The sequence below is a fragment of the Rhea pennata genome, chromosome 10 (assembly GCF_028389875.1).
Source record: "Rhea pennata isolate bPtePen1 chromosome 10, bPtePen1.pri, whole genome shotgun sequence".
In the NCBI taxonomy this organism is placed as follows: domain Eukaryota; kingdom Metazoa; phylum Chordata; class Aves; order Rheiformes; family Rheidae; genus Rhea; species Rhea pennata.
The window spans coordinates 11,719,472-11,744,515 of record NC_084672.1 but is presented as its reverse complement, the minus strand read 5'-3'; the positions used below and the strand labels follow the sequence as shown (position 1 = coordinate 11,744,515).

At 37.9% G+C, this 25,044-nt stretch overlaps 1 protein-coding gene across 6 annotated transcripts; it reads left to right on the top strand.

Annotated features, from left to right (window-relative positions):
• Positions 1–22,900, top strand: GABPB1 (GA binding protein transcription factor subunit beta 1). 6 transcript variants are annotated; one of them, XM_062584256.1, is made up of 10 exons: positions 184–265; positions 5,577–5,718; positions 7,130–7,237; positions 8,116–8,283; positions 8,761–8,955; positions 10,052–10,163; positions 10,383–10,496; positions 15,126–15,311; positions 16,560–16,675; positions 21,874–22,900. In XM_062584256.1, exons 2-10 carry the CDS (start codon positions 5,674–5,676, stop codon positions 22,024–22,026), a joined length of 1,197 nt encoding a protein of 398 aa, XP_062440240.1. In that variant the 5' UTR covers positions 184–265; positions 5,577–5,673; the 3' UTR covers positions 22,027–22,900. The 6 variants fall into 6 exon arrangements, with proteins under 6 accessions (XP_062440242.1, XP_062440243.1, XP_062440240.1 ...); XM_062584257.1 differs by lacking the exon at positions 184–265 and adding an exon at positions 898–1,067; XM_062584258.1 differs by lacking the exons at positions 184–265; positions 5,577–5,718 and adding an exon at positions 1–27.
• Positions 22,901–25,044: the final 2,144 nt, after the last annotated feature.

Sequence of the window (25,044 nt, the reverse complement as noted above, 5' to 3'; positions counted from 1 at the left end):
GTAATAAGATAATACCTGCGCCCCATGGTAAGTGCCGGCGCCCCGCCAAGCGCCGCCGGCGCGGCGGCCCCGCGCGGCCCCGCCGAGCCCGGCCCCGCTGGCGGCGCGGCAGCGCGCGGCGCGGCGCGCCCCTCCCCTCCGCCCGCCGTGTCCCTCCGCCAGGCGCAGCGGGGACTTTTGTGTGGGGCTTTTGGGCGCCGAAGAGCGGCGGCCTCCGGCGCCCCTGGTTGTTGTCGCGGGCGGCGGCGGCCGGGCCGGCAGCACGGTAAGGCCCCATCCCCGCGCCCCGTCTCTCCCCCACCCCCCCGGGCCGGCCAAGCTTTTCCAGGTCAGTCTGCGCCTTTGTATAGGGCCCTGTTACCGGATGTGGAAGTTGATCTCTTCGCTGGTAAAAAATAATTCCACTTCCCCCGGAACCCGGCGCCGCGGCTCCCTCCGCAGCGCCCAGCCCAGCCAGGATTTCCTGTTGGGGAGAGCGGGCGCGCTGGCCGGCCTTCCGGGGACCCCGCCGCGCGGGGGGCGCCGGCCCGGCCGCGCCGCCGCCCGGCCGCGCCGCCCGCCCGCCTCGGCGCCGCCGCGGGGCGCCGAGCGCGGCCTGTGGGGCGGGGGGCGCCGCCGGGCCGCGGGGGCCGCCTCGGGGCCGCGCTGCCCCGCCGCCGAGCCGGCGCGGAGGGGGCCGAGCGGCGCCCGGCGCGGCCGCTGCCTCTCTCGGCGGGCCCGGCCCGCTCCGGGCACCGTGCGGGGCGGCGGCGGCGGGGGGGGGGGGGGGGCGGCGAGGCCGCGGCCGCCTGGCGCCGCGGTGCGCCGGGGCGGGGGGGGGGGGTCCGCGGGCGGGCGGCCGCGGCCGCGCTCCGTGCGCGGGGCGCCGCGCACGTGCAGGGCCGCGGAGCCCGCCGTGGCCGCGCTCCGCGGGGCCCCCGCCGTCGCGGCCCTCCGCGGGCACCTTGGTGCGGTCCCCCGCGCTGGGAGTCCTCGGGCTGCAAGAGCTGCGTGCCGGCGCGGAAACCTGCCCGCCGAGGTGGCCTTTACCTAACGGCCGGTGCTGCAGATCAGAATAAACTCTACTGGTAGTTGCACACCTCGGAGCGCTTCAGCTTTATACGTACATACGTGTATATGTGTGTGTGTGTGTATATAATTATTAAATATTTTTAAAGTATTAGGCTAAAAGCAGTTTGGATACAGTGTGTGTACGCACTGACACACTTGTGAGGATGCAGAAGTTGTCTGCTGTGTAAATAAGGTTAAGGACATACGCGGCAGGAGCTAGGATACACTAGGTGTTAACTCTTGTTCCTGATCCGCTTTTGGTCTGTTACTGCTGTTAAAAAGTCACAGTGTGTTCCTCAACCGATGCCTGTGTACCTCGTCAGTTATTCTAGTAATACAGCTGTGCTGTTCCTGAAAACAGTTTGTTTTATAGTTTTCAGGCCTTTATGCAAGACAGAAACTGTCAAAGTTCCACATTATAAAACAGTTGCTCTAATTAAAGAGACTTTTCTTTGAGAATATTGTGTAATTTCAATTAAGAAATGTATGTCTGACACATTCTAAGGCTGTGTGTAGCACAGTTCAAAGGTTACATAAAATACCATTAGATTCTCCCTGTCACTCACTGTATCTGCTGTAATGTAAGCTTTTTGGTGTCTGGTGCCAAACATATCTGTGAAAGCTTTGTAGCTCATTTTTGGTGCCAACCAACAGTGACAAATCTTGCTTGGTGCCAGCGGAGCGGTTCACCTTTGTTGCATAATAATATCCTTTAGAAGAATAGTTTTGTTGCAGATAACGGTCAAGTTGTGCTTTCCTCTCTAAGGACAAGGCTTTTCTCCATTATTTAATAGAGTTACACTGATGATTGATACTAATTTAAATTAATGTATGAACTACCTGCAGGACAGAGCTGCATAAATACAGGCTTAAATACCTTAAGCACTAGGCTATCTATCAATGTGTTTACTTTTCTGATCTGCTTTCTCAGATCAGTTTTTTTTTTTTTTTTTTTTTTTTTTTTGGATGAATACGTGAAGATGATGTTTCTCTTTAAACAAACTAGAAATTTAGTTATGAACAAAGCACAATTGTAGAGGAAAGTTGAAAGCCCTGGAATTAAAACTGATTGTTATTAATACACTCACTAATATAATTTCCATCATCCATACAATGCACATCCATACTATACACCTGTGGTATTTATATTAAGATTTGACTTAAAATGTGGAATCATGGTTTAAGTACATTTGGAGAGGTGTGATTCTGTTAGGACAGAATACAAGAGCTATTTACTGAGTTTATCACTTGTGAATCATTATAACTACACTGTTAAATGACATTATATAGGATTAAAAAATACTTAACTTGTTAAGCTATATTAGGATATGGAAATAAGATTATATTTATTGTAGGCCTTTCAGTTCCTTGAAAGGTTACAAAATTCTAATTGAAATGAAAATTGGTTTTGAGGAGTTACTGTTCTGAGTGTTGTACTATTATATCAGGATGTAAAAATACTAAAACAAGTTGATACCATTATTTCAGTTCTAATAATGATCAAAACTGAGTGCTTAAAGTGATTAAAGAGTGATTAACGGTGTAAATAGTTTATATTCTTTCCTTAAAATTTTGAGCTTTTTATGGCTAGGCATATAAAATCTAATTAGAAATTACTGTTCTATGTTGTTAGAGATAGTGTGCAGTGTTGAAATCAGTAGGTTGATAGCATTTCAGAAGATCAATTCTTCCCAGGTCTGGGAAAGCAAGTTGATTTTTTTTTTTTTTTTTTTGAAATATTAGAAAATGACATTTGGGAAAGGGCATTCTTGCTTCCCCTTTTTGTGGACACAGGCATGAGAGAAGCATGAGTCTTCAAAGTACAGTTCTGCTGCTTGTCACTTCAGTAGGGGGAACCTGAAACTTTCTCTGTACTGAGTTTTTTTAGAAGTGACTGCAAATCCCTACCATAGGTCGGGTGTGTACTGATGCAGTTTAGCTTCCAGGAGGCTGCACTGCTGCAGTTCCTGCCGTTCTGGCCTAAGTACCCCTGTGCATTGGTGGAGGTGCAGTGGCAGCCACAAGATCTCCATGTTGGAGGGTCTGCAGCAGCTCTTTGTTCTGTGCCTGCTGATTTTGACTAGCTGGTGTTCACTCCTGCGGTGATCGAAGGGAAGTAAAGGCATGGCCCAGTATCCTTTTGGCAGGACACCAGTCTGCCAGATTTTAAGCCAGACTAAGTCGTCTTCCTTTGGACTGCAGACTCTGCTTTCTCTAGGCTGTGGTGTGGGACCCCAGGCTCCTTGTTTTTCAGCTCTTCTCTCTCCCTGCAAAGCCTGATTCACACACACTTGCTCAGTTCTGACCTAAACCCTGGTTGGGTGATGTACCTTTTTGGTGACAGCATGATGTTTAGCATTTTAGAGGATGTTCAGAAACTTAAGATTGCTGTAAAAAAGCAGCCTGATTACCTACTGAACAGAAGTAAAATAACAGTAATAATTTGATGTAAATTTTAATTACCAGTTGAAATGAATGCAGAATGCAGAGTTCAAGCCCAACAGGGAAGCTCTTGCCTATTAACCTGGTGTAGAAGCTCTCAGAAGTATGAAAACATACTCAGGTTGCCATAGAGTGACTATAATAGTTGCAAGACTTTATTTCAGAGCCATTGATGTTTTTATTGTGTCTGAAAGAAGGCTCTTACAAAGCATTACCCAGCTGTCATGCTACCCAAGCTTGATGGAAATGACAGTTACTGAAGATTACCCTTTTACACACTTGAGCAGAGTTGATTTGTAGCACTACAGGGAGTAGCAGAGGTGCTTAACTTAGTGCTGCTTTGAAGTGGAAGTCACAAATCAATTTTAAGTGTATTTTGCTTTTGATAATCATTGTGCTACTGTAATGTCACAAAATGATCTCAAGGGGGCAGCTGAAGAATTTTTCTGGCAGGGAAATGCAAAACCTACAAACCTCTGCAAAACCTTTCTTGATACTAGTAGTGGAAAAGTATGGGCGGAAATGGGGGGTATATTGTTACTCAGGGGTTTCCTGACCTTACGATATTGGTCCTTGGAATAGTCCCCAACTAGAAGTCAGCTTTGGGTTGCCAGTCTTGAGAAATTCCATGAATGCTACCAGTTGGTTGAAAGGGGCTAAATGTGCCTGAGCATTTTGTTGAAAACACCACATCAGTTACTCTTGCGATGTAGTATTGACACATAATGTAGTTTTATTTTCGAATGGAACAGTGTAATTTTGTTATTTTTTACTCTCTTCCACTAGATGGCCCCAATCACCATGAGAACGAAAACATACTTTTTCTATCATATGTTTGTGTTTTAACTGAAGTTAAAATTCTACATCATGAAAAACGTGTAAACTCGTGATGTTTTGTCTATCTAAAAAACAAACACAGGCACACACAAAAATACTTTAGACCAACCAAGAGAGTGTTAGCTAATGTAAATAATACGTGGTGGTGAAGGTGGTGTCATATGTGATCTTCCATGTCCCTGTTTTTCCTTGACTGGTACATTTCTTATTGAATATAGTGCAATGCTATTATTTAGTTTTGCAACAAGATGCAAAATACAGTGTCACTTTAATGGGTGTTCGACACTGATGGTTCAGAGAGATTCTGAATTAGTGTTAGTCTCTGGCTGAAATTAGGCCTAAACATCTCCTGAGAGTGTGACTTGTATTCTACTGGCCACCATGATTGAATTTTTAATTCATCATTTTTAATTTATAAATGCTTTATAGGGTTTTGATAATGATTTAGCATGTTGTTTACTAATATAGACATGGTCAAGGGAATAAAAAAATGATTGTAGTTGTTAAACACTGTAATTTAATTCACCTATTTTGTTGTCTAACAACAAGTATAAACTTATTGTTGAGGTTCTCACCTTGGTTAATGGAGAAAGACATCTACAGAAGGCAGTTTCTCTGACAAGAAGAAACAGGGGCTGAAGAGGGGTGAAATACTCATTTTGGTTGTCCAAAATTCAACAGGACAGGGCCCTGCGCAGTCTGAGCTTGTTGCTCCTGCTCTGAGCAGGAGGTTGAACTATAAGACCTCAGGAGGTCCCTTCTAGCCTCAGTTATTCTGTGATTTTTTTTTCCTTCCAGTGTGTGATTCATAGAGGAAACTTTACTGATTCTTCTTCTCTACTGATGTGTGAAAAATTAAATACAAGGAAAATTAATTGTGATCTTTCTGAATTGATTCCTAACTTTTTTTTTTTTTTTTTTTGATTAAGTTCTAGCTTTCCTTTTGCACCTGAGGGCCTTGAGGTGGTATTAAACCACAGAAAAAGATGTGCATGCTCATGTGTGTGCTTGTGTGCGTGCTCATGCCTTTTTAAGTCCCCCCTCTCCCAACACGAAGGGGCACGGTACTGTCCTATTATCATTTTATACCATTGCCTGTAGTCTCTCCCTTTACCAGCGATAGTGGATTTTTCTCTTACTCTTGTTTCTCCTGATCTTTATTTTCATACAAGAGAGTTGACTGATGTCTCTTCCTCTGCATCTGGCTATGTATGTTCCTTTTTTTCCTTTCCTTTTCCAATTGTCAGTATTTGTCCTGCCTGCCACCCTCCTGCTCCTCTCCCCTTTTCTGGCTGTGAGACAAATATGACCTAGAAGGATGGACATAAATGGAGTATTATCTTGATGAAGGTGATACTGATGCCAGCAGACTGCTCTCTAGACAGAAAGGTAACCTACTCCAGTTTGCAGCTCTCCTGAACCATGTTGGAGTTCTGCTTTTGCAGTATTTCCCATTTCCTGCTTTTTAGTTTCTTCCAACATCCATACCTTTCAGCTCGTTGAGCAATATACTGCACAGATTTTGCCAGTTGAGCCAGGTACAAAGAACTTTCTAAATACATTTATTTTTGCAATAGAAATACAAATTTAAAAGAAAAAGTTAAAAATAATTCTAATGGTATTTTTGAACTGACTTACTCGATCTTTGCATAGGAAACAAGTTGCATACCCTTGCAGCTGTTGTTACCAGTAATACAGGCTGAGCTCTCTTGCTTCTGTGACTGGAAAGTAAATTGATGAAAGTAATTCTGTTCTTAGCATCCTAGTAGTTGAAAACTATATAGGATATAGGACAAAAAAAGTTAATGGTATATTTTGGCATAAACTGTGTTTTAAGCCTAGATTTTCTGATTACTGAACATATTTAATAGCAAGTACGAAATAGAGTGGGTTCCGAAAGATGTTGTACTGGGGAATCCTTGATGCATCAGTAACGTAGATAGGTGCCATTTGTTCATTTATAGTTTTACATGCTCTGTATCATATGGAACTTTAACTCGGTGTCATATGCTATTTTGGAAAAAGGGAAATTATCCAAAGATAATGTGAAGTTTTTCAGCTAATACCTCAATACTGTCTCAAGCTACACTTTGCACTGTCTCAGTTTGCACTGTATATGTTTTTTTCAGTAATTATAAAGACTTGATGCAGGTGTTTATTTTCAGGCAAATACTACATTTTTTTTTGCATTTGCAAATAGAAATATAATGTATGCCTATTGCTTCATTTTGTAGTGAGAATACAGAAATGATATTTTAGGATAGACAGAATCAAGTGATAGAGAAGATGTCAGATAGGTGTTGTATTTCGTAGCCATCTAAACATGTTTACATTGTGGTACATCTTAAATTTGTTTTGGATAAATGAGTGCAGTGGCTTTGGACATGGGACATGACAGCATTGACTTAGTCCCATTTGAAAGCAGGACAAACCTACAGAAGGTTGTAGTGTCAGGTGGGAGCTTCAAAACCACTTCCTATTTTGAGAAATATGCATCCATTTCAGGTTAACTTTAGTGTGGCATAACTTTAGCGTGGTTGCTGTGGTTATATCATTATAACACTGAAGTCTTCATCCCAATGTTAGTTTTGTCTGACTGACAAAAGTAATTCTAAAATCAAACTGCTTGTTACAATCGAGAAAACTTGTTACAGATAAAATACTAGCTTATTTTTTTGAACTTTTCGATCAAATAGTCATTTTTAAAAATGACAGCAGCATTTGTGTGCTTAAAATGGTACTAGTAACATATTAGATATTAACTATTTTTCCCTTTATATTTCTTTGTTTCCTTGACTAGATGTCACTAGTAGATTTGGGAAAGAAACTTTTAGAAGCTGCCCGAGCAGGTCAAGATGATGAAGTTCGCATTTTGATGGCAAATGGAGCACCTTTTACCACAGATTGGGTAAGGAAATTTTTTTTGATATTTAGTAAATTCTGTTATTTTTCTCACCTGGAAAAGTAAGCTGGATTATTACAATTAAGTATCTATGTTACCTGAGACTTACTGAGGAAGTCTTGAGACTTCCTTTTTGGTATTCTGCTGTCATTTCTAATACCTAATTTCAAATTACACCTGCTTCTTCATATCGTCAGACCTCCTGCTAGTTGTAGTAACAAACTATGAAAGAATTCCTTCTGATGTCTATTAAGGTGAACTCTGGAATGGTTAACTGGATAAAGCAGCAATCATCCTCCTACTTCTTGTGTTCATGTGTTTTGTTTAGTAAGAGGGCCTGAATTTAGAGAGCAATCTCAGCTACCTAATATATGTAGTTGAGGTTTCCCTGATACAGATGCTCTGAGGTTTTTTTGGAGGTACCTATGCTTTGCATAGATTGTGTAGAGAGACTAAGTAAAGTAACTAAAATTTGAGGGTATTTACAATGCCTTAAGGGCCTTAATTTACTTAGTAATGTAACTTTCAGGTTGGCTCCGGTCTGCGCAGGAGGTTGGACTAGATGACTTCCAGAGGTCTCTTTCAACCTTGGTGTGGTCTGTTGACCAATACTAAAAATGACGTTGCTCCCCTTGAAATGTATCATACCTTGAAGATAAAAGTTGCTGCCAGTGTGTGGTGTTGTGATAACTGGAAAGAATTTAAACTTTTTAAAAAATGTCTTCATACTCTGTAAAAGCCCTGACAGCTTCTTCCCTTGAGAGACTGCAAGGGAAAAAGATTTTAAGTGGTAGCTTGGCACCTGAATGTGGTAGCTGTATAATAATAATAAATTATTTTGTACTGACATCAGTTAAAAGTCAATTTTTTACCTTACATTACAGCTGGGAACATCTCCACTTCATCTAGCAGCACAGTATGGACACTACTCAACAACAGAAGTGTTGCTGCGAGCAGGTGTAAGTCGAGATGCCAGAACCAAGGTGGACAGAACTCCATTACATATGGCAGCATCAGAAGGCCATGCCAGCATAGTAGAAGTCTTACTGAAGGTAAAAATTCTTGAAACAAAGTATGAAGCTGAGATACCACAATGGTTTATTATTGAATAGGTGCAATTTTATTTTAGTCATTAAACCAGCATCAAAATAATTAGAATATTTATACTGAATTTGTATTGGCTGCTCTGTTTCTCATTTCAGTTATAATTTATTTTAATATTATTTAAAATCTTCATGATTTCAGGTGAATTATTTACTGTTAATTCAAAATAAGACTTCTCCTGATTTGACACTGTATGGTAACAGCTTTTAGAACCAAGACATGTTTTGGGTAGGGACTCTTTAATCCTTTACGATACATAATTTATGTAGTACTTACACTGAGGTACTTCTGTCAAATTAGTAAATATAGGATAACAGGACATTAGTGCTGGGAAAAAGAGACAGTTTTGGGCTTCATTCCATGAGCAGCATTATTCAGTTCAGATCCTTCTGGTGATACAGTTTATCCAATGATCTTGTTTGCAGCATGGTGCTGATGTCAATGCGAAGGACATGCTCAAGATGACTGCACTTCACTGGGCTACTGAACATAATCACCAAGAAGTGGTAGAACTCTTAATAAAGTACGGAGCAGATGTCCATGCTCAGAGTAAATTTTGCAAAACTGCATTAGACATTGCAATAGACAATGGAAATGAAGATCTTGCTGAAATATTACAGGTAATTTTGATTCATGATACTAAGGAAACTTAAAAGAGAGTGTTTATGCAAGCTTTTAATATAGCAACTGTGAAATCATATATTGACTAATAATGCTGGACTCCGCTGCAGTTTGTGGCATGGAAATTAGATTAATATTAATAAAACATTAGTTGCATGGGAAGGTGGCTGAAGAGTATTTCCAATATCTACAAAGCTGAGGGAAGAATATCCTTTGTTTTTGTAAACTTGAATATTGTAGTACATAGAACTAGCTGGGGTCTTTGCAAGCAGAGTATAAAACTTAACTCTCCCTTCTAACAATATGTTCTGACAATGCTGTAGTGTTGCATCAACTTTGTATATGGATATTAAATTACCTGATGGAACTAGGCATCAGAAGAGATGGCCATTTCTCCTGGATTAGGAAAACTGAGACTGAACTACTGGAGAAGTCATTGGGATTTGGATTATGGTAGATACTTCCATGAAAATGTCAGCTCAGTGTTCATAAGGGCAAATTAAGTGTTAAGTGTTATTAATAAAAGAACAAGAAATAAAGTAGAAAATGCTATTATACCACTGTATATTATCATTTCTTGTTCTGGTCTGTCCCTTTAGCCTCTCCTTCATTGCAAAAAAGGATATAGTAAATAAAATTGGATAATACTGGAAGAAGGACAAAAAGATTATTAAAGTCATGTACAATTTGTGACAGCTCCCAAACTGTCAGAGCCAGTTTTCATGGCCTATAGCTATTTCAGCTGTCTTGGTTATTTAGGCCTTTATTTTAGATACTTGAGCATATGCACCTATAAAAAGGCTGCGTGATTAGATGGTCCTCTTTGTGTACAGCAAATGAGGAGGAGGTGTAGCAGTCTGTTTTTATTTTCTCTTCCACTTCAACAGACTTCTTGTCTCTAGGTTTTAGCCAAGAGATGATTCTTGTGTACTTACGCAAAGGAGAAGGAATGATACAGTGTGTGCATATTGCATAACTAGGGAGAAAAGCCTCTGAGTGGAATGGGCAATAATTCTAGTTCTTCTAAGTAACTTTATCTACAATTGGAATTATTTTATCTGCAGTTGGAGTGGTATTGTTACCTTTGTCTTCTAGATTGCCATGCAGAACCAAATCAATACAAATCCAGAGAGTCCGGACACTGTGACAATACATGCAGCGACACCACAGTTTATCATCGGACCTGGAGGGGTGGTGAACCTAACAGGTCTGGTATCTTCTGCAAATACATCATATGAAACAGGTATTTAGATGTACATAGGATAGATACTGGGATTTTACACTTGAATTGATTTTCACCATATAATACAAAGGCTTGAGAAAAACAATGGTAAGAATAGAGTAGTTACCTTTCAGTACAGTAATAATATAGAAAGAGATTTAATAAATTGTTAAACTTACAGGCTATTTTTTTCCCTCCTAATAGATGAGACAGGAGTGTCTGCTGTACAATTTGGAAATTCATCAACATCAGTATTAGCCACGTTAGCGGCTTTAGCGGAAGCATCAGCCCCACTGTCTAATTCTTCAGAAACACCAGGTAAGAAATCTAAGTAATGTAATCTCATTTAATGAACTAAAATGAAGTACACGGAAATACTGTTTTTTTTGAGGTACTGTTCATACAAAAATGAAATGATAATCTTTATTCAATTGAACAAAATTAGGTGTTCCTTTCCTTTTACCTGAAAAGTTGGCAGATTCATCTGTACAGTTATTTCTTAATAAGATTTCTGGCTACAGCTAGTATTTACAGGCCTAACGCCTGTAAACATGAGTGAACATTCATCTTTCTGAAAGCATCTTAATGTATCTACATTCAGCCTAGTTGCATTTGGTGGGAAAATATTTCCTGTGAATATTATTTTCTCTTAAATTATGGGAAACGATGCTTAAAGTTGTTTCCATATATTTTGTCACCAGTTTTGTTAACTTTTCACCCAGTAGACACAAAAAAGTTGGTGACCTTAATGTGCAGATTACCCATTGAAATGTCTGTGGTTGTTTTTTCAACCTTAAGGCACTCTACCTGCATTTCTAACAATGTATAGTGATACGGGCAGGTAGGACACAAATCCCTAGCTTTTGTCTCTGAAGTAGGATATGTGATGCACTTGAAAATAAAAATCGTGGTCATTCTGAAAATCCCAACAAGTGTATTGGTGGAGACCCCAGTTTCTAAAGAAATCTGTGAAATATTTCTTGCTTTCTCTGTGTACATCATCTTGGCCAGTGCCATTTTGCATAGGTTAACTCCCCAGATTTTCAGGCCATATGATATATATGTAGCTATTGTAGTTTTATGGTAGGCCGGATTGCTTTTTTCTTTACCCTCTTGTTGATATAACCTTATGATCTATGAATTTTCTTTATGTGTAAAGTAAAAAGGCAAAATGTGATCTTCTGTCTGTTTTCAACTTTCACGTAGAAGTTTATCTCAAATTTAAAGTCACTTTTCCCCATCTTGGAGATGGGAGGATGTATTTTCTGCGGAGAAGATTTGGGGGCCTACTACTTCCCTTGGTAGTTAGGAGGAGGCAGGGAGGAGAAAGAAGGATAATGTGAGATATCGTGGAAAGATTAAGGAGAGAGCTTGCCCTGCATAATCAGAAGAAGGATGGGATTTCTTTCTTTCTTTCATTTAATTCCTGGATACGCATGGCTAGGCCTGTATTCAGGTGCCTACCTTTTGGAAATGACAGCTTAGATGAAGTATGGTCCCTTAAAGTGGCTCAGGAGTGTTCTCTGGCTACATGAATCTGCTGATAAGATTGCCCAGTTGCTGAGCTGCTAGAGCTGATAGTTTGTTTATTTAGTATTTATAGTGTTTTTTATATTGTCATGCAGCACTGTAGCTTGATTTCCAAGTGGACTTTGGACTGTGAGCACATTGATGTGATACATAGTAAGGTGAACCCAACCTTCAAGCCAGTGACTGGAGATCACTGTAAAGAGTAACCACCTTGTAGATCAAGGATGTATGATGCTTATGACATCTGAACTTTTTTGAAGTCTTGTTTCTGAAGGAATGCTTGTGAGTTTGTTTTTTGTTGTTGTTGATGGTCAGTATGATTCTGCAGAACTGAGATGGTTCAGGTGACCAAAGTTTAATACTTGGAAATCTCTCAGAATTCAGTTCTGCAGTAGGCAGCATTCTTAAGGACATAGTTTTCATTGAAAATATAGGAGAAATCTTCTCTCAGGCTTGTTGGCTTGAGGGCTGCACCTCAACAGCAGATATATATGACTCTCCATTTCTAAGCATTTTCAAGTCCTTCTGCAGGGTTTCTGCTTAATCCAGAATTTTCATTTTTAAAACAACACCTAAATATAGCTATAGTCTTTTATGAACCTTAAATTTCGCAAGTAAAGAAGATGATTCAAAGCCAAAATGGAGTGCCTTTCATTATGGAAAAGCTGATGAAATTTTCAATCAATTAATATATTTGAATGCAACTTAGATCTAGTTGTAGGAGAGATCAAACTGGAGAAAAATTTGCACAGGATCACCCAGTATTAGAATGTATCCAGGACTCGATAGTAATAGGCTTCTGTAACTAACCAAGTGTTCTCATGTTTTCTGGGCCCATCCTTGCGGTGGTGCAGTGCAACCTGTGTTACGTGCCAGTAAAGCATTGAAGATAAAAAATTATTAGAGAGGAGGCAGAGGATGACAGAGAGGAAGAAATAAGCTCAAAGTCTTAATGCAGTAACTTCCCACCTTCAGTAATACAGCACATCATATCTAACCCCCCTGTGTATGTCAATTCTTCTGCTTTGATTTTTATGCAGATGTGTGAGCAATTTTGTAGTATCTTGCCTGCAGACAGCTTCCTGGGACCTTACTCCTTTAATGGTTGATAAACCATAAAGGAGGCAAAAGAAGCTTTTCAATCACCTATGCATTCAGGCAAAAAAAAAAAAAAAAAAAAAAAAAAAGATCCAGAACAAACCAAAGCCTACACCCCTTCTTGTTTGTGCTGGTCATGTGAAAGCTCCAATTACAACTATACTCAAAAACTTTGTCATGAGAATTTTATTTTTAGCTTTTACCTTTAAATTAGCCTCTTGTATGTAACACTGCATAAACTTGGGAGAAGAGCTTTATTTTTTTCTTTTTTTCTCTAATGTTGTTTCCTTCTAGTTTTTCTCCTTCTTCCACGTTAACTTTACCCTGATCTCTTCCTGCTAGTTCTTCACAGCTGGAAGTTAAAAACATACCAATTTTATAAAACTGAGGAAAGAGGGATGCTGCTTGCTGAAGCTGAATAGAATCATGCTTGTGCCAGTTGTTATTCTAGAGAAGGGCATGGGAGGAGACTGGTGTTATGTCCAAATTGTGTGCGGTGAAGTATAATGTATGTGTGCAGTTCTGTTGGGGTTGGGAAGAGAGTTTAGAGAAATACCTCATTAAAGATGCGTATTTGGTGTACTTATGTTGGAATGAGGCTCTTATCTCACTGCATTTTTTAACCAACTTCAGCTTACCTTCGGCATGTGAGATACTGTGGCGATTAGTGATTATAAAGTCCAGAAAGAGAGCAAGGAAGGGAGAGCAAGGACTATATGGGATTTTTTTCTTTCTCTTTTTCATAAGATCAACTTCCATTTCAAAATTTCAAGTTCAATGCAATACCTGTTATTCATGTACAAATTACTTTTTGGTTTACTGAATAAACACTTTGTGATTATTAAGAAGTGCTGTAGGACAGTAATCTCTGAACAAAAAGAAGTTCAGAAGGCAATGACTGCAGGCATTTGAACAGCAGAGCGATATGTGTGTACGTGTGTTATATTAGCTGAAAAGATGAAAGCTTTAGAGTTGTTTCTACCTTCTCTCATCTCAAGCATCAGAACAGTCTATAGCATTTTTTTAATTTCCTCTCTGTAGATAGAAAGCCCTCTACTGTCTATTATTTAAATCAAAGGCCCTGACAAATTGCTTTTGCCCTGACAAATTGAAAATAAAAAACAGACTTACTGTGCTTGAAATTCTTTCATTGTGCTGCTGGTGATCTTGCTCTTTGTCTCAGTGCTTTGTTGCTTTAAAAAATAAGGGTGGTGGTGAGAAACGCCAATTATAGCTATGTGTCATGTAGTCCTGAATGTTCCAAGTTCTCTTAACTTGATCTGTAGATGTAATGTAGCAGAACTGTGAGAGTTCACTGCCAGGTAGTCATTACGGAATCATGAATTTGAAATACTTAGCTTATTATTATTAATATTATTACTATTACTTCTACCTATAAAGTTAGATACATATAGTATTTTGTTTTACTTTTTTAGTTTTATCCTTCTCCTTTTTTTGTAGTAAAAAATAAAATCTCAACGCTTCAAAACTTTTCCTTTATTCCTGTTTCATACTTTGCATAACGAATGGTTAAAGTTGTGGTGGTGATGTTTGAACTACCCGTGTGGTACAAAGAAAGCTTTAAGATTCTGTAGAAGTCCTTCAGTTTGTTATTGCCTTGAACCACTATGGTAAGCACAGAAGTCGGGGGCCGGGTCCTGAGGTATACCCGGCAAAGAGTAGAAGGGAACAGTTGACTTCAGTGGGGTTGCTTGGATTTATCTCTCTGAAGGGCTGCTTTGTGATTTTTTTCTTTTTGTAGGACGCGCTAAGATAATGTAAATCCTTTCTTCAGTAAATCTGTATCACTTTCACAGTTTTATTGGTATGTGAAACTTTCCAGACTCTGCAAGTGGTGGATATGACAACTTTAATTAAGGAGTAGCTATGCTTCTCAAGCCAGTGCTTTCAGTGTCATTTTTTATTCACCTGTTAATGTAACTTAGTGCAGTTTGTGTGCAGTGCAAAAGTATTCTGCATTCTTAAAACAACTTTTGCTGCTGTGTTAACACTGAATGCAAAACTGCTGTTTTGAGTGGCTATATCTGTTAGGAAAAATGCTAAATAAAGATTGATTATAGCAAGCAAGGTAAACCAGACCAGAATTGCGTATGTATTTCCAAATATTAATGCTTTATATAGGCCTGGTGAAAGATTTCCATTAACAGTATATTATGTAGTAATGCATTAATTTCAGAAAAAAACATCAAATTTGAAAAGCCATGGAAGAAATTCTTTCCTGTGCTATAGCAATGTGCATTTTAAATCATAAAGTTTAATTTGTGTGTAGACTTATTTCCTTTACTGATCTATTGATAGTTGTGGCCACAGAAGAAGTGGTGACTGCAGAATCAGTGGATGGTGCTATTCAGCAAGTTGTCAGTTCTGGAGGTCAGCAAGTTATCACTATCGTTACGGATGGCATTCAGCTTGGTAACCTCCATTCGATTCCAACCAGCGGGATAGGGCAACCGATCATTGTGACCATGCCAGATGGACAGCAAGGTGAGTGGAAACTTGTACAGGGGGAGCTTGAGGAACCATTCTGCTTTAGAAAAGAAAAATTCAAATAGCTTGGAAAATTTTGCATAATTACTGATAAAAATAAATTTTTGAGTTTGTATACTGTGAAAGACTTGGACACGTGAGAGCTACAGCAGTTCAGTTAGCACATGTCAGCTGAGTCTCTGCATTAGGGGAGAAAGAACAGAATTGCTAAACTATGAAAGAGAAATAGGGCACTGATGGGAAAAGTGACCACTTGCTTTGCCTTCAATAAGTTTGATTCTTGCAAACTTGGTATGAAAACTATATTGAAGAATCTCCAATTCTTATATGGTTGCCTTACTGTAAATATTTTAGAAAATTAAGACTTGGATTGGGAATCTCATGCACAGGGCAAGCTGTGCAAGTTCTATGGCTTTGTTCTGGAAGAAGCCACTCTGAGCCTAACATACGTGAGGTTTTTGAGGAGCAGTGGCAGACCTGAAGGAGCCAGAGTGACACAAATATCCCTGTCAGATCATAGTTAGATCATGGAAGCTGCTGGTGTTATTTCATGTGGGTGTATGTGTTTTTTGAGTGTTTTCTGTCAAACATGCTCTGCAACAGCTCTTCAGGCAAACATGATTTCTTCCTGGTTTCTTCACCAGCATTCCAGTGTGGAGCCTGAAGAGCTCTGTACTGGAGACAAATGATTTGGTCTGCTGTTTGTCTGGGGTGTTTGTTAGAACATATATGTGCCAGATGGTTTCCTGAGTAAACTGGAGTATGAATTTCTGTAATTCCTCATTTTTTTTTGTTTTGATTTGTTTTCCCCCAAAGGTTAATAACTATTGGATTTTTGGATTACCTAAGTATTCTAGTTAATCAAAATAATAAGTTAATTTCATATTTATAATGTTTCTTAAGCAAATGTTAAAAGATATAGTCTGATACTTAAGTTGCAGAATTGAGAGTTTGGTAACTCTGCTGCAGATCACTTCCATGCCTCTGTTTACGCTGTGAAAAATGGTGGTGGTGCTCCAGAGTGACAGCTAAGTATTGTAGAATTTTGAAATTCTTTAGTAGCATGTGGATAACTAGAACATTCAGGACATTTTTCTTGCATCAGTTTTATAACATTCTTGCCTTTACATAAAGGAAAGTCTTTGTATTTTACTACTATTAATAAGATTATCTAATTATATGAATTTTACATGATGCAAATGCTGCCTGAAATGTGCATATTTATATTTACAAATATATTCTCAGTATTAACAGTTCCAGCAACAGACATTGCTGAAGAAACTGTGATAAGTGAAGAACCACCAGTCAAGAGACAGTGCATTGAGATTGTTGAAAATCGTGTGGAGTCTGCAGAAATAGAAGTAAGGAGTCTATTACGTGATGTGTGTTAACCAGAGTATTCAGAACTGAATTTTTTTCTGTGTTGTTTTAGAGCTAAGTTTCTGTGCTTCCACAGAATGAAGAATTTGGTATAATAACTTTTTCCATGTCCCCTGTTACTGGAATTAATCTTTTACAAAGTTGTTATAAAAAGAAGATAGGATCATTTGTTACATCCTCGCTTGTGCACATAAATGACAATTGTTTAAGTACTTGATAACTTAAATTTTTTTTGTTTTCCTTTAAGATCACTAGCTAGTTTTTACAACTAGATACTGATATATTATCGTCTAATTTGACTCTTCCGCTAGCAGTGAATGAGAACACTGTTCCCTCATCTGTCTGTTTATGACCACATGCTTGTCCTGATCGTGAGATCATATTTTCAGCAGTATTTCCTTTCCATTCATGATATCTAGATAACTGTTAATGGACATGTGAAACAGTAAGATTTTGTCTTTTATCAATTTGTGTCTTCATCCTTTTTTAATTGTAGAGCAGGGGCTACTACACAACTCTTTGCACTATCCTTTTTTTTTTTTTTTTTTTTTTTTTTTTAAATAGTGCAAAAGGCCTAACTATATTGAGAGGAGTTTTCTTTTTATATATGACAAATAGATATAGCTGTTCAATTTAAGGCTGTGGGTTTTTTTTATTTTTTTTTATAATTCATCAAAGGTCCACCATTTCATTCCCTTTTCTGTTACTTCTAATTGTGCTCACTAGTTATGGTCAGAAGTCTATAAACGTTGCTGTCTGCCTTGACTAGGCAGTTCTCATTCTGTTAACTGCATGATATATCATTTATCAAAGGTTGTATTCTCCAGCTTCTGTTCATATTACTGAATAACATTTTGTGCCTAATTGAATGCTATTTATTGTAAAGTTTGTGATATACTTTATCCATGTCTAATAACAATAATTATCACCTTTCATCGTTGACTTTCCCTGTCCTTAAGTTGTCTCATCAAATATCTTTGGCCTTTGCAGCCTTGTGGTCATTACAGATTATCATAACAGTTGAAATTTTCTTGCTGCATTTTTTAAAATGTATGACTGTTACAATAAAAACAAAACTTTTGTTCACACTTTTAAACATCTGCCTGAATTATTCTTAAAGGAAATTGTTTCCTTAAGCATTTTAGTAATTCTGTAGCAAAGGAACAAAATCCAGATTGGTTAAGGTGTAAATTGACCTGTTTCTAGATACAAATAATTGATGTAACAGTAGAAATAATTCTTAGAGAGACTGCCGGCTTCACTTAAACATTTTAAACACATTTCTCAAATGCTGAAAACAGTTGATTAAAATGAAAGATTTCATATATTTCTTTAAGTGCAAGTTTTGAAGACTTAGTCCCTGACTGTTCAACTGAAAATTTACATCCAGGCCCCTGCCTCTGTACAGAGCCTTGCAGGGGCTCAGCCTTCAGCAGTCAGTGGGTCACAGGGTATGGTGCTACCTCTTTGTTAACTGGAGCATTAAATAAGTGCACATGAAGTCATTTCACTTTAAACTTGGTCGTAGTGCAAGATGGTAAATTCTTGATTTGGAGGGAATAAGACCCCCTCCTTAACCAAAATATTTTTTGAATGTGGGAAACCTTTACTTGTCTCTCTTACTGAAGATTAAGTTTTTTTGAGTGATTTGTGATTCGTTCTCTTATTTCATTGTAGAGTTGATTTTGGGCTAAGACTGCTTTCTTCAGCCATTTTTAATTAATAGTGTATCTACAGTTAACTGTACTTTGAAAATTTTTACATAAAGTTGAACTCCCGCTCACATGAGGTGATGACCTTTCTTGTGGAAAGATTGAAGGATTAAAACTGTAGCAATTTTTTTTTTTTTTTTTGATTTTTTCATTCAGGTCCATTATATTCAAACACTTGGTTTTGAAAAGTGATAGCAATTTTATTAAGTGTTCTGATATTTAATTGAAACATACTATGGCAGCAAAAAAAATTGACTGTTAAACAAATATTTTTACTCATTTTCATGCATAATTCATTAACATACAGTGATTTTTATTTTCATTGTTGAATTTGACTGTGGTATTTCTCATGTTGCATGTTGAATAGATGACATGCATTAGATATGACCAGGACAATCATTTCATTAGACTTAAAAAAAAAAAAAAAAAAAAAAAAAAAAAAAGAGGTAATCATAAATTAATTTATCTTGGGAAATTCACATCCTTGCTTTTTTATTGTTAAAAATTCTGAGTTTGGGTTAATTTAATTATAGGCATGCCTATCTTCAATATATAGACTGTTAAAAATCTAATGTAGCAGAAGAGAATTCTCTGTTAAATGGGAAAATTGCTTAGGAGTACTCAGAATCCTCCAACTTATTTTGTAAGTGGATAAGGTTTCATATTGATTGCTACAAAATTATTTTAGATAATTAGAACACTTTCAGTTGTGTTCTAAAGACTGTGCTGAGAACATTTTCTAGATATAGTTCTCTTTATTTTAGATGTCACAGAATCACAGAATGGGTAAGTTAGGAAACCTGTTAAAATTAAAGAACCTGTCAAAGTTAGGGAACCTGTTTTTGCTGTACAGTGGGTCTGTATTGCCTCTCCAGAAGAACTAGTTTCTTTCCATTGCCTAGTTAGACAGTGTATTTGGCCTCAGTTTCTTAACTCATTCTGTTTACATTAGGACCATGTCTTTCTCTAAACTACAAATATTAGTTCTTGGAGTAATCTACTTGCTTTCAGTTGCTAGTCTGCCTGATAAATATTAGTTTTGTCTTCGAGTCTCTGCTGGTGAGATTTTTCTGTCTTTCCGTAATGTGCTGTCATGTCCAATGTATGGCATTATGGATACGTTTTTCCTATCTGTAGGAAGTACTCATAATTTTACTTTGAGAACCTCTCCGCCACCAGGCATCTGCAACATGCACAGCATCTCTTGTAGTGATCAGTGCCTTGCTTTGTGTAATGCAGCTCAGAACCACTGGCCAAAGAGCTGCTGGTGCTTCTCACTCTTCTGCAGCCCAGTAGACAGAGCAGCTTTACTTCTTGCTGATAGCACACTTCTGTGGGGTTTTTTGTTGGTTTTTTTTTTGTTTGTTTGTTTTGTGACGAGTTTATGTGATAGATGATGCCCAGCTGAGTAGACCCTGGAGCTCTATGTCCTCAGGAGGGAAGGCTTACTTTCAACATACAGCAGAATGAACTCTTCTGGCTGCTTCCCTGAGAGCTGTCTGTAGCTCTTTTCCTTCAACGTTATGCTCCACAAGACTGTTCTACTTAAGCCATGTTTGTAGGTCCCCCTTAGGCTACACAGATAATTTACAGGAATAGCACTATGTTTTGGGATGTCTTTGGGCTTCTGAGGTCAGCAACCCTTTCCTCTAAGATTGGGTTCTCCAAGATGGGGGGAAAAAGTTCACTGTACCATGTATACTCATAAAAATACACTTGCTTTTCAGAACCAGGGTAAGTGTGCAACAGCAACAGTTGCCTTCCCCCACCCCTGAGAAAAATTGTACTGGATGTTGCTGGATGTCTTGGAAATCCACTGCGCTGGTGCTGGAGCATCATTCTTGGTGTATTTTAGGTCCTTTGTGAAATGTAGGCTCTGCCGTTCAATTTGCCACAGCACTTGGCATTGGTCGACCTAGCTGCTGCATGGTTGAGTTGTTTATAAAGCAGAATCCAGATTTTCAGAGGTGGTAGCTGAACCGCCTTTTCAAATCAGCGAGCCAGATCACACGAGCTCTCTTTTTGTTCACGTATACTACAAATGAAACAAAAAACGTTAATACTACCTTCATTCAGCTGTTAAAAATTAAAGCCATATATGAACTCTGGTTCCATTTATACACACACAGCCCTGTGTTTTTAGAGCTAATCTTTATAAACCTGTTAATAACGTCTCTCCTTCACCTGTTGTTTTTGCTATACAGATGCTGCTGTTAGCAATGATCAGATCACTTATGTCATTGTATTCCAACACATTCAGCACAGCATGTGGCTACTAAACATGGCTGTGACACGTATTGAGAGCAGTAGCAAGTAGGAGGGAGGCAGTGTTTTGTATTTTCAGGCTCTGATCATGAAAATATGTGAGTGCATCAAATGTGAAGAGTAGGGATGCTGTTCTGAAGGGAGAACTTCTGTAAACTATTTGAGATAAGAACTGGAAATTACATATTGAACTACTGGGATGGGAAATAAGATGAAAATGCATATTCTCACTGGGTTACAGTTTTTGAGTTGTGTTTTTCTGGGAGATAGCTTTTTTCTTTGACAGCCTCCCTCCTCTGGCTACTTATGACTACAGTAGGAAAAAAGGATTTGAAATCAAATAGTACCTTACACATAAAAGTATAATGCACTTACTTTAATGAAAAGATATTTGGTTGAGGATCAAAACAAAACTATTTTCCAAGAAAATTGTTTTTTTCAATTAGGCTCAGTGCAGCATCAAACAAGATGACAGTATGCACGTCACTGGAGATGGAAATACATTCTCCTTAGTACTTTGGGCAGCTGTGTAGGAAATGACTTTCCTGTATTATTTTGCTTGGAAACCATTTCACAGCCATCCTCAACCAACTTGTATGCAGGATGCTGCCTTATGTTACTCCCTTTAACTTAAAGAGACTTACCTAACCAAATGCTTATTAATTCATAAAAATGTCATGTTCTTGGGGAAGTAGTTTTGTCTCTGGATTGTGTGATATCCTTCAGATAATCTCGTTTAGAAATCAGGTGCAAAATGCTGCCAGGTAACTTACAATATCTAATTAGAAATACAGAGCTAGTCCTATTGGATTGGATGCCAATCCTATTGGAAGTTGATTAAAATTTTGTATTAAAGTCAATGGGCTCATTGGAGAAATGTTGATTTGTTATGTTAGCATTTGACCACCATGTTTCCACTTTTGAATTCCACCATTTTTTCATGAAGACGTCCTTGGCCTTTTTGCAGCTAAAGGAAATTAGGTTTGCTCTACTTAAACTTTAAGGCTCATTGTGGGAAGTTGTCTGGTACGGTAATTCATGTCTAATTTGTACAGTGGCATTCGTTTAGGTTTGCCCAGGTAAGAACTGAATTTCTACATGATGCCCAGACAGTTGAGCTGTATGTACAGAAAAAGTATTTGCCATTTTAGTTTGCATTTGATACATACTTGACAAAATATTGCTCGTTCTGTTTCTAATAGGAAAGAGAAACTCTTCAGAAGCAGCTGGATGAGGCAAACAGAGAAGCACAAAAATATCGTCAGCAACTTCTAAAGAAAGAGCAAGAAGCAGAGGCTTATCGGCAGAAGTTAGAGGCAATGAACCGCCTCCAGACTAATAAAGAAGCTGTTTAATAAAAAAAAAAAAAAAAAAAGAAAAAAAAAAGAAAAAAAAAAAAGAAAGGAACATACTGCAAAACCTGTTACTTTAAGTCAAAACCTGCAGTACAATCTTGAACTGTACACTATATAGGTACAGACACGGGATTACATGATAGAGAAGATGCTACAAGTTGATAACTGGACTTAAGCCATGAGCTCTGATGAATTTCTTGTAACATAAAAACTCTGAATTTAGAAATTGTGAAAAGTATTTAAAATGAAATACTGTAAATAGTTGTTTTTTTTACAGTTTCAAAATGAGTTGATAAATCTTTTTGAAGGGATCCAGAAACACAAGAAGCCAATGTTTTTGTGAAATTTTTGATTTTAGTATGAATCTAATTTCTGAAAAACAGAACAGTTTTAAGGGTGATGTTACTGATTTGAGCTGACAACTTGAAAATGAATTATGTGACAAAATTAATTAACAGTTATTTCTACAAGGTAACAACTTAAACTTCTCTGAATAAGACATTTCCAGGTGGAAATTTTTGTAAAGCTTTAAGTAGTTGTCTCAGATTCTCTAAAAAAACAATTCTTCTTTTTCTTTCTTTTTTTTTTTTTTTTTTGACAGTGAAATTTTTGTATTTAATTTCAGATATATCCAAGTAGATTTACATGTATATGAAGCTAATATTTTTTAAACTTTTTGGTTTGTACATATGCTGCATGTTTTTATAATTTCTACACATACATCTTGCATAGGTATTTTTCAGCAAATATGAGAAAAATTATGAGAAAAATGTTTAGCCTTTAGGTCATTTGAAGTAAGCTAGCAGCCGGTTTTATTGTGAATGGTATGTTTCCTGGAAGAATGTAATTTGTAATAAAAAAATACTGAAAAATATCTTAATTTACATATAGACAATTTAAAATTTGGCAGCAGAAGCATTGAAACTTCACAGACTTTTCGTGACTTACAGTTTTCGTGTACAAATATTTTAAAATTCAGTAATGAGTATAAAAGAATGTCTCCACTGGAACAGGAATAATTGTTCTTTTAGAATATTCCTATTGATCTGCTTTCCCCAGTAGTCTTGAAATTATTTCAGTGATACATTTTTCTAAACAGGCTTTTGCGTTTTAATTATGCAATTGGACAAGTAATTTTTTATGTTGTAGTGATGCTCTTGTTACCTAGCATCATCGTTCTTCACTGTGATACTGTGTGTGCGTCTGTGCAGTGATCTGTTATGCTTAGGATTTATATAGCACGTTACATCTTCAAAGCATTGTAAAATCTTTTAAAGAACAAACCATCACTTGCTGCTGAGGCAGGTAAGTGAGTGTTATTGTCTCAGTTTTATAACTGGTGTAAGCGCAAAACAGGGAGAGTTAAATGGTTGGTCCGAGACCGTGTGGATCTGTGGTGGACCTGGGAATAGATCTCAGGAGTTCCTGGCTTCTAGTCCTGTGCTTAGAACTAAGCTGCCTTAAGATTGTTCAGTGCTGTGTTACATTGAATTTTGAACTACTGTGCAGATTTCTTCTTTTGTAAGATAAAACTTTGTGCTTTGCTTTGTTGTTCCATGTTTCACTGCTTTTATGAAATTGTTTATATAAACTTAAGCAAAAAGACTAGTTTACCTATACTGTATACAAAAGAATTACCCTTAAAACTGTACTCTGGCCTACTTTTTCTATTTTACAATTAAATATCTTTTCCACATATATATAGTGTAGAATCAATTCCATTTAAATTTTTGTGTATTAGAAGATCAAAATAGTGCTGTGTTAAACATTCAGAAAAATATGAAAAATCTGTTTTAGGTTCAGGATTTCCTCAAAGGTAGGAGGGAAGAGTGGGAAAAGAATTGCATTAAACAACACAAATCAAACTCTTCTTACTCCAAACTTTGAATTTATAGAATTGGCAGTTGAGGGGGGGGGGGGAATCCTAGTGTCAGTATAAACTTGGCAAATCTGATTCAAAAATCAAGAGATGGTAAAAATTGACATCTGTGGTGGTGTTTTTTAGAAGAACTATTTTCAGGGATGTAGTTGTACTCAAATAGTGCTAGGACTTGAAGCAAACCTTGTGCAGTGACTAATTGGAAGTAGTTATATTTTAAAGTTTTTTCAGAAACTAGTCATTATGTTACTAGGAAATGGAGGAACCAATTAGTCAGGTGAAGTGTACTATTTAGGCATTGCTCCAGTTGAATTACTCTGTCTTAAATAATTTTTCTGTCTTCACATCCCACAAACTTAACTACGGTTTAATCTCTGTGAACTCTTAACAGTGATAAGAATTTCAGCATTAGCCTAAGAAGTGATAGTGGTAATGTTCGTGTCCAAGTGGAGAATTTCCCACGGCTTTGACAGTGCAGACCTTTGTAGCAAACAATTCAAAAACCTTTTCTAATCATTTTGCTTCCTGTGAGCAAATATTCTCTTCCTCATTGACTGTAACAAAATCTTTCCAAGTGCAAGGTAACTGTAACAAAAATTTCTTTATCTCCAGCAATATTTACCCTACCTGTAATTCATTATCGCCTATCTTATCCTAGTTCCAAACAGGAGCTACTGTTTGTTCTTTTCTACACAGAATGAAAAATCAAACTGACCAGACTGTCAGCTTTGAGCAAAAGACGTAGGATATATGTCACATGAAATGTTTATTATGTGTAGTTTAGGTCTGAAAACATTGTTACAAAGTATTGCTCCTTATTTGCTGTTCCAAATTGAAATCATAAATGTAATCAGCTACCAGTTTGGGGGTTTTTTTTGTTTGTTTTTTTTTTTTTTTTTGAACAGATGTGCTTCATTATTTAAAATCATATTATTTACTTGTCACGAGCAGGAATTAGTTTTTCCCATGTTTTTGAGAAATGAGCTCTTTCTGAGCTGGTCCTGTGCTTGATGCCAGCCCCTTCTCATCTCCCTTGCCCTTCCTTGTGGTAACATTTACAGCAAAGCCAAGAAAGGTTCCTTAAATTCATATTAGGTATGCTACCAGCTTTGTTAACTTTTTTGCTATGTTTCCCAAGA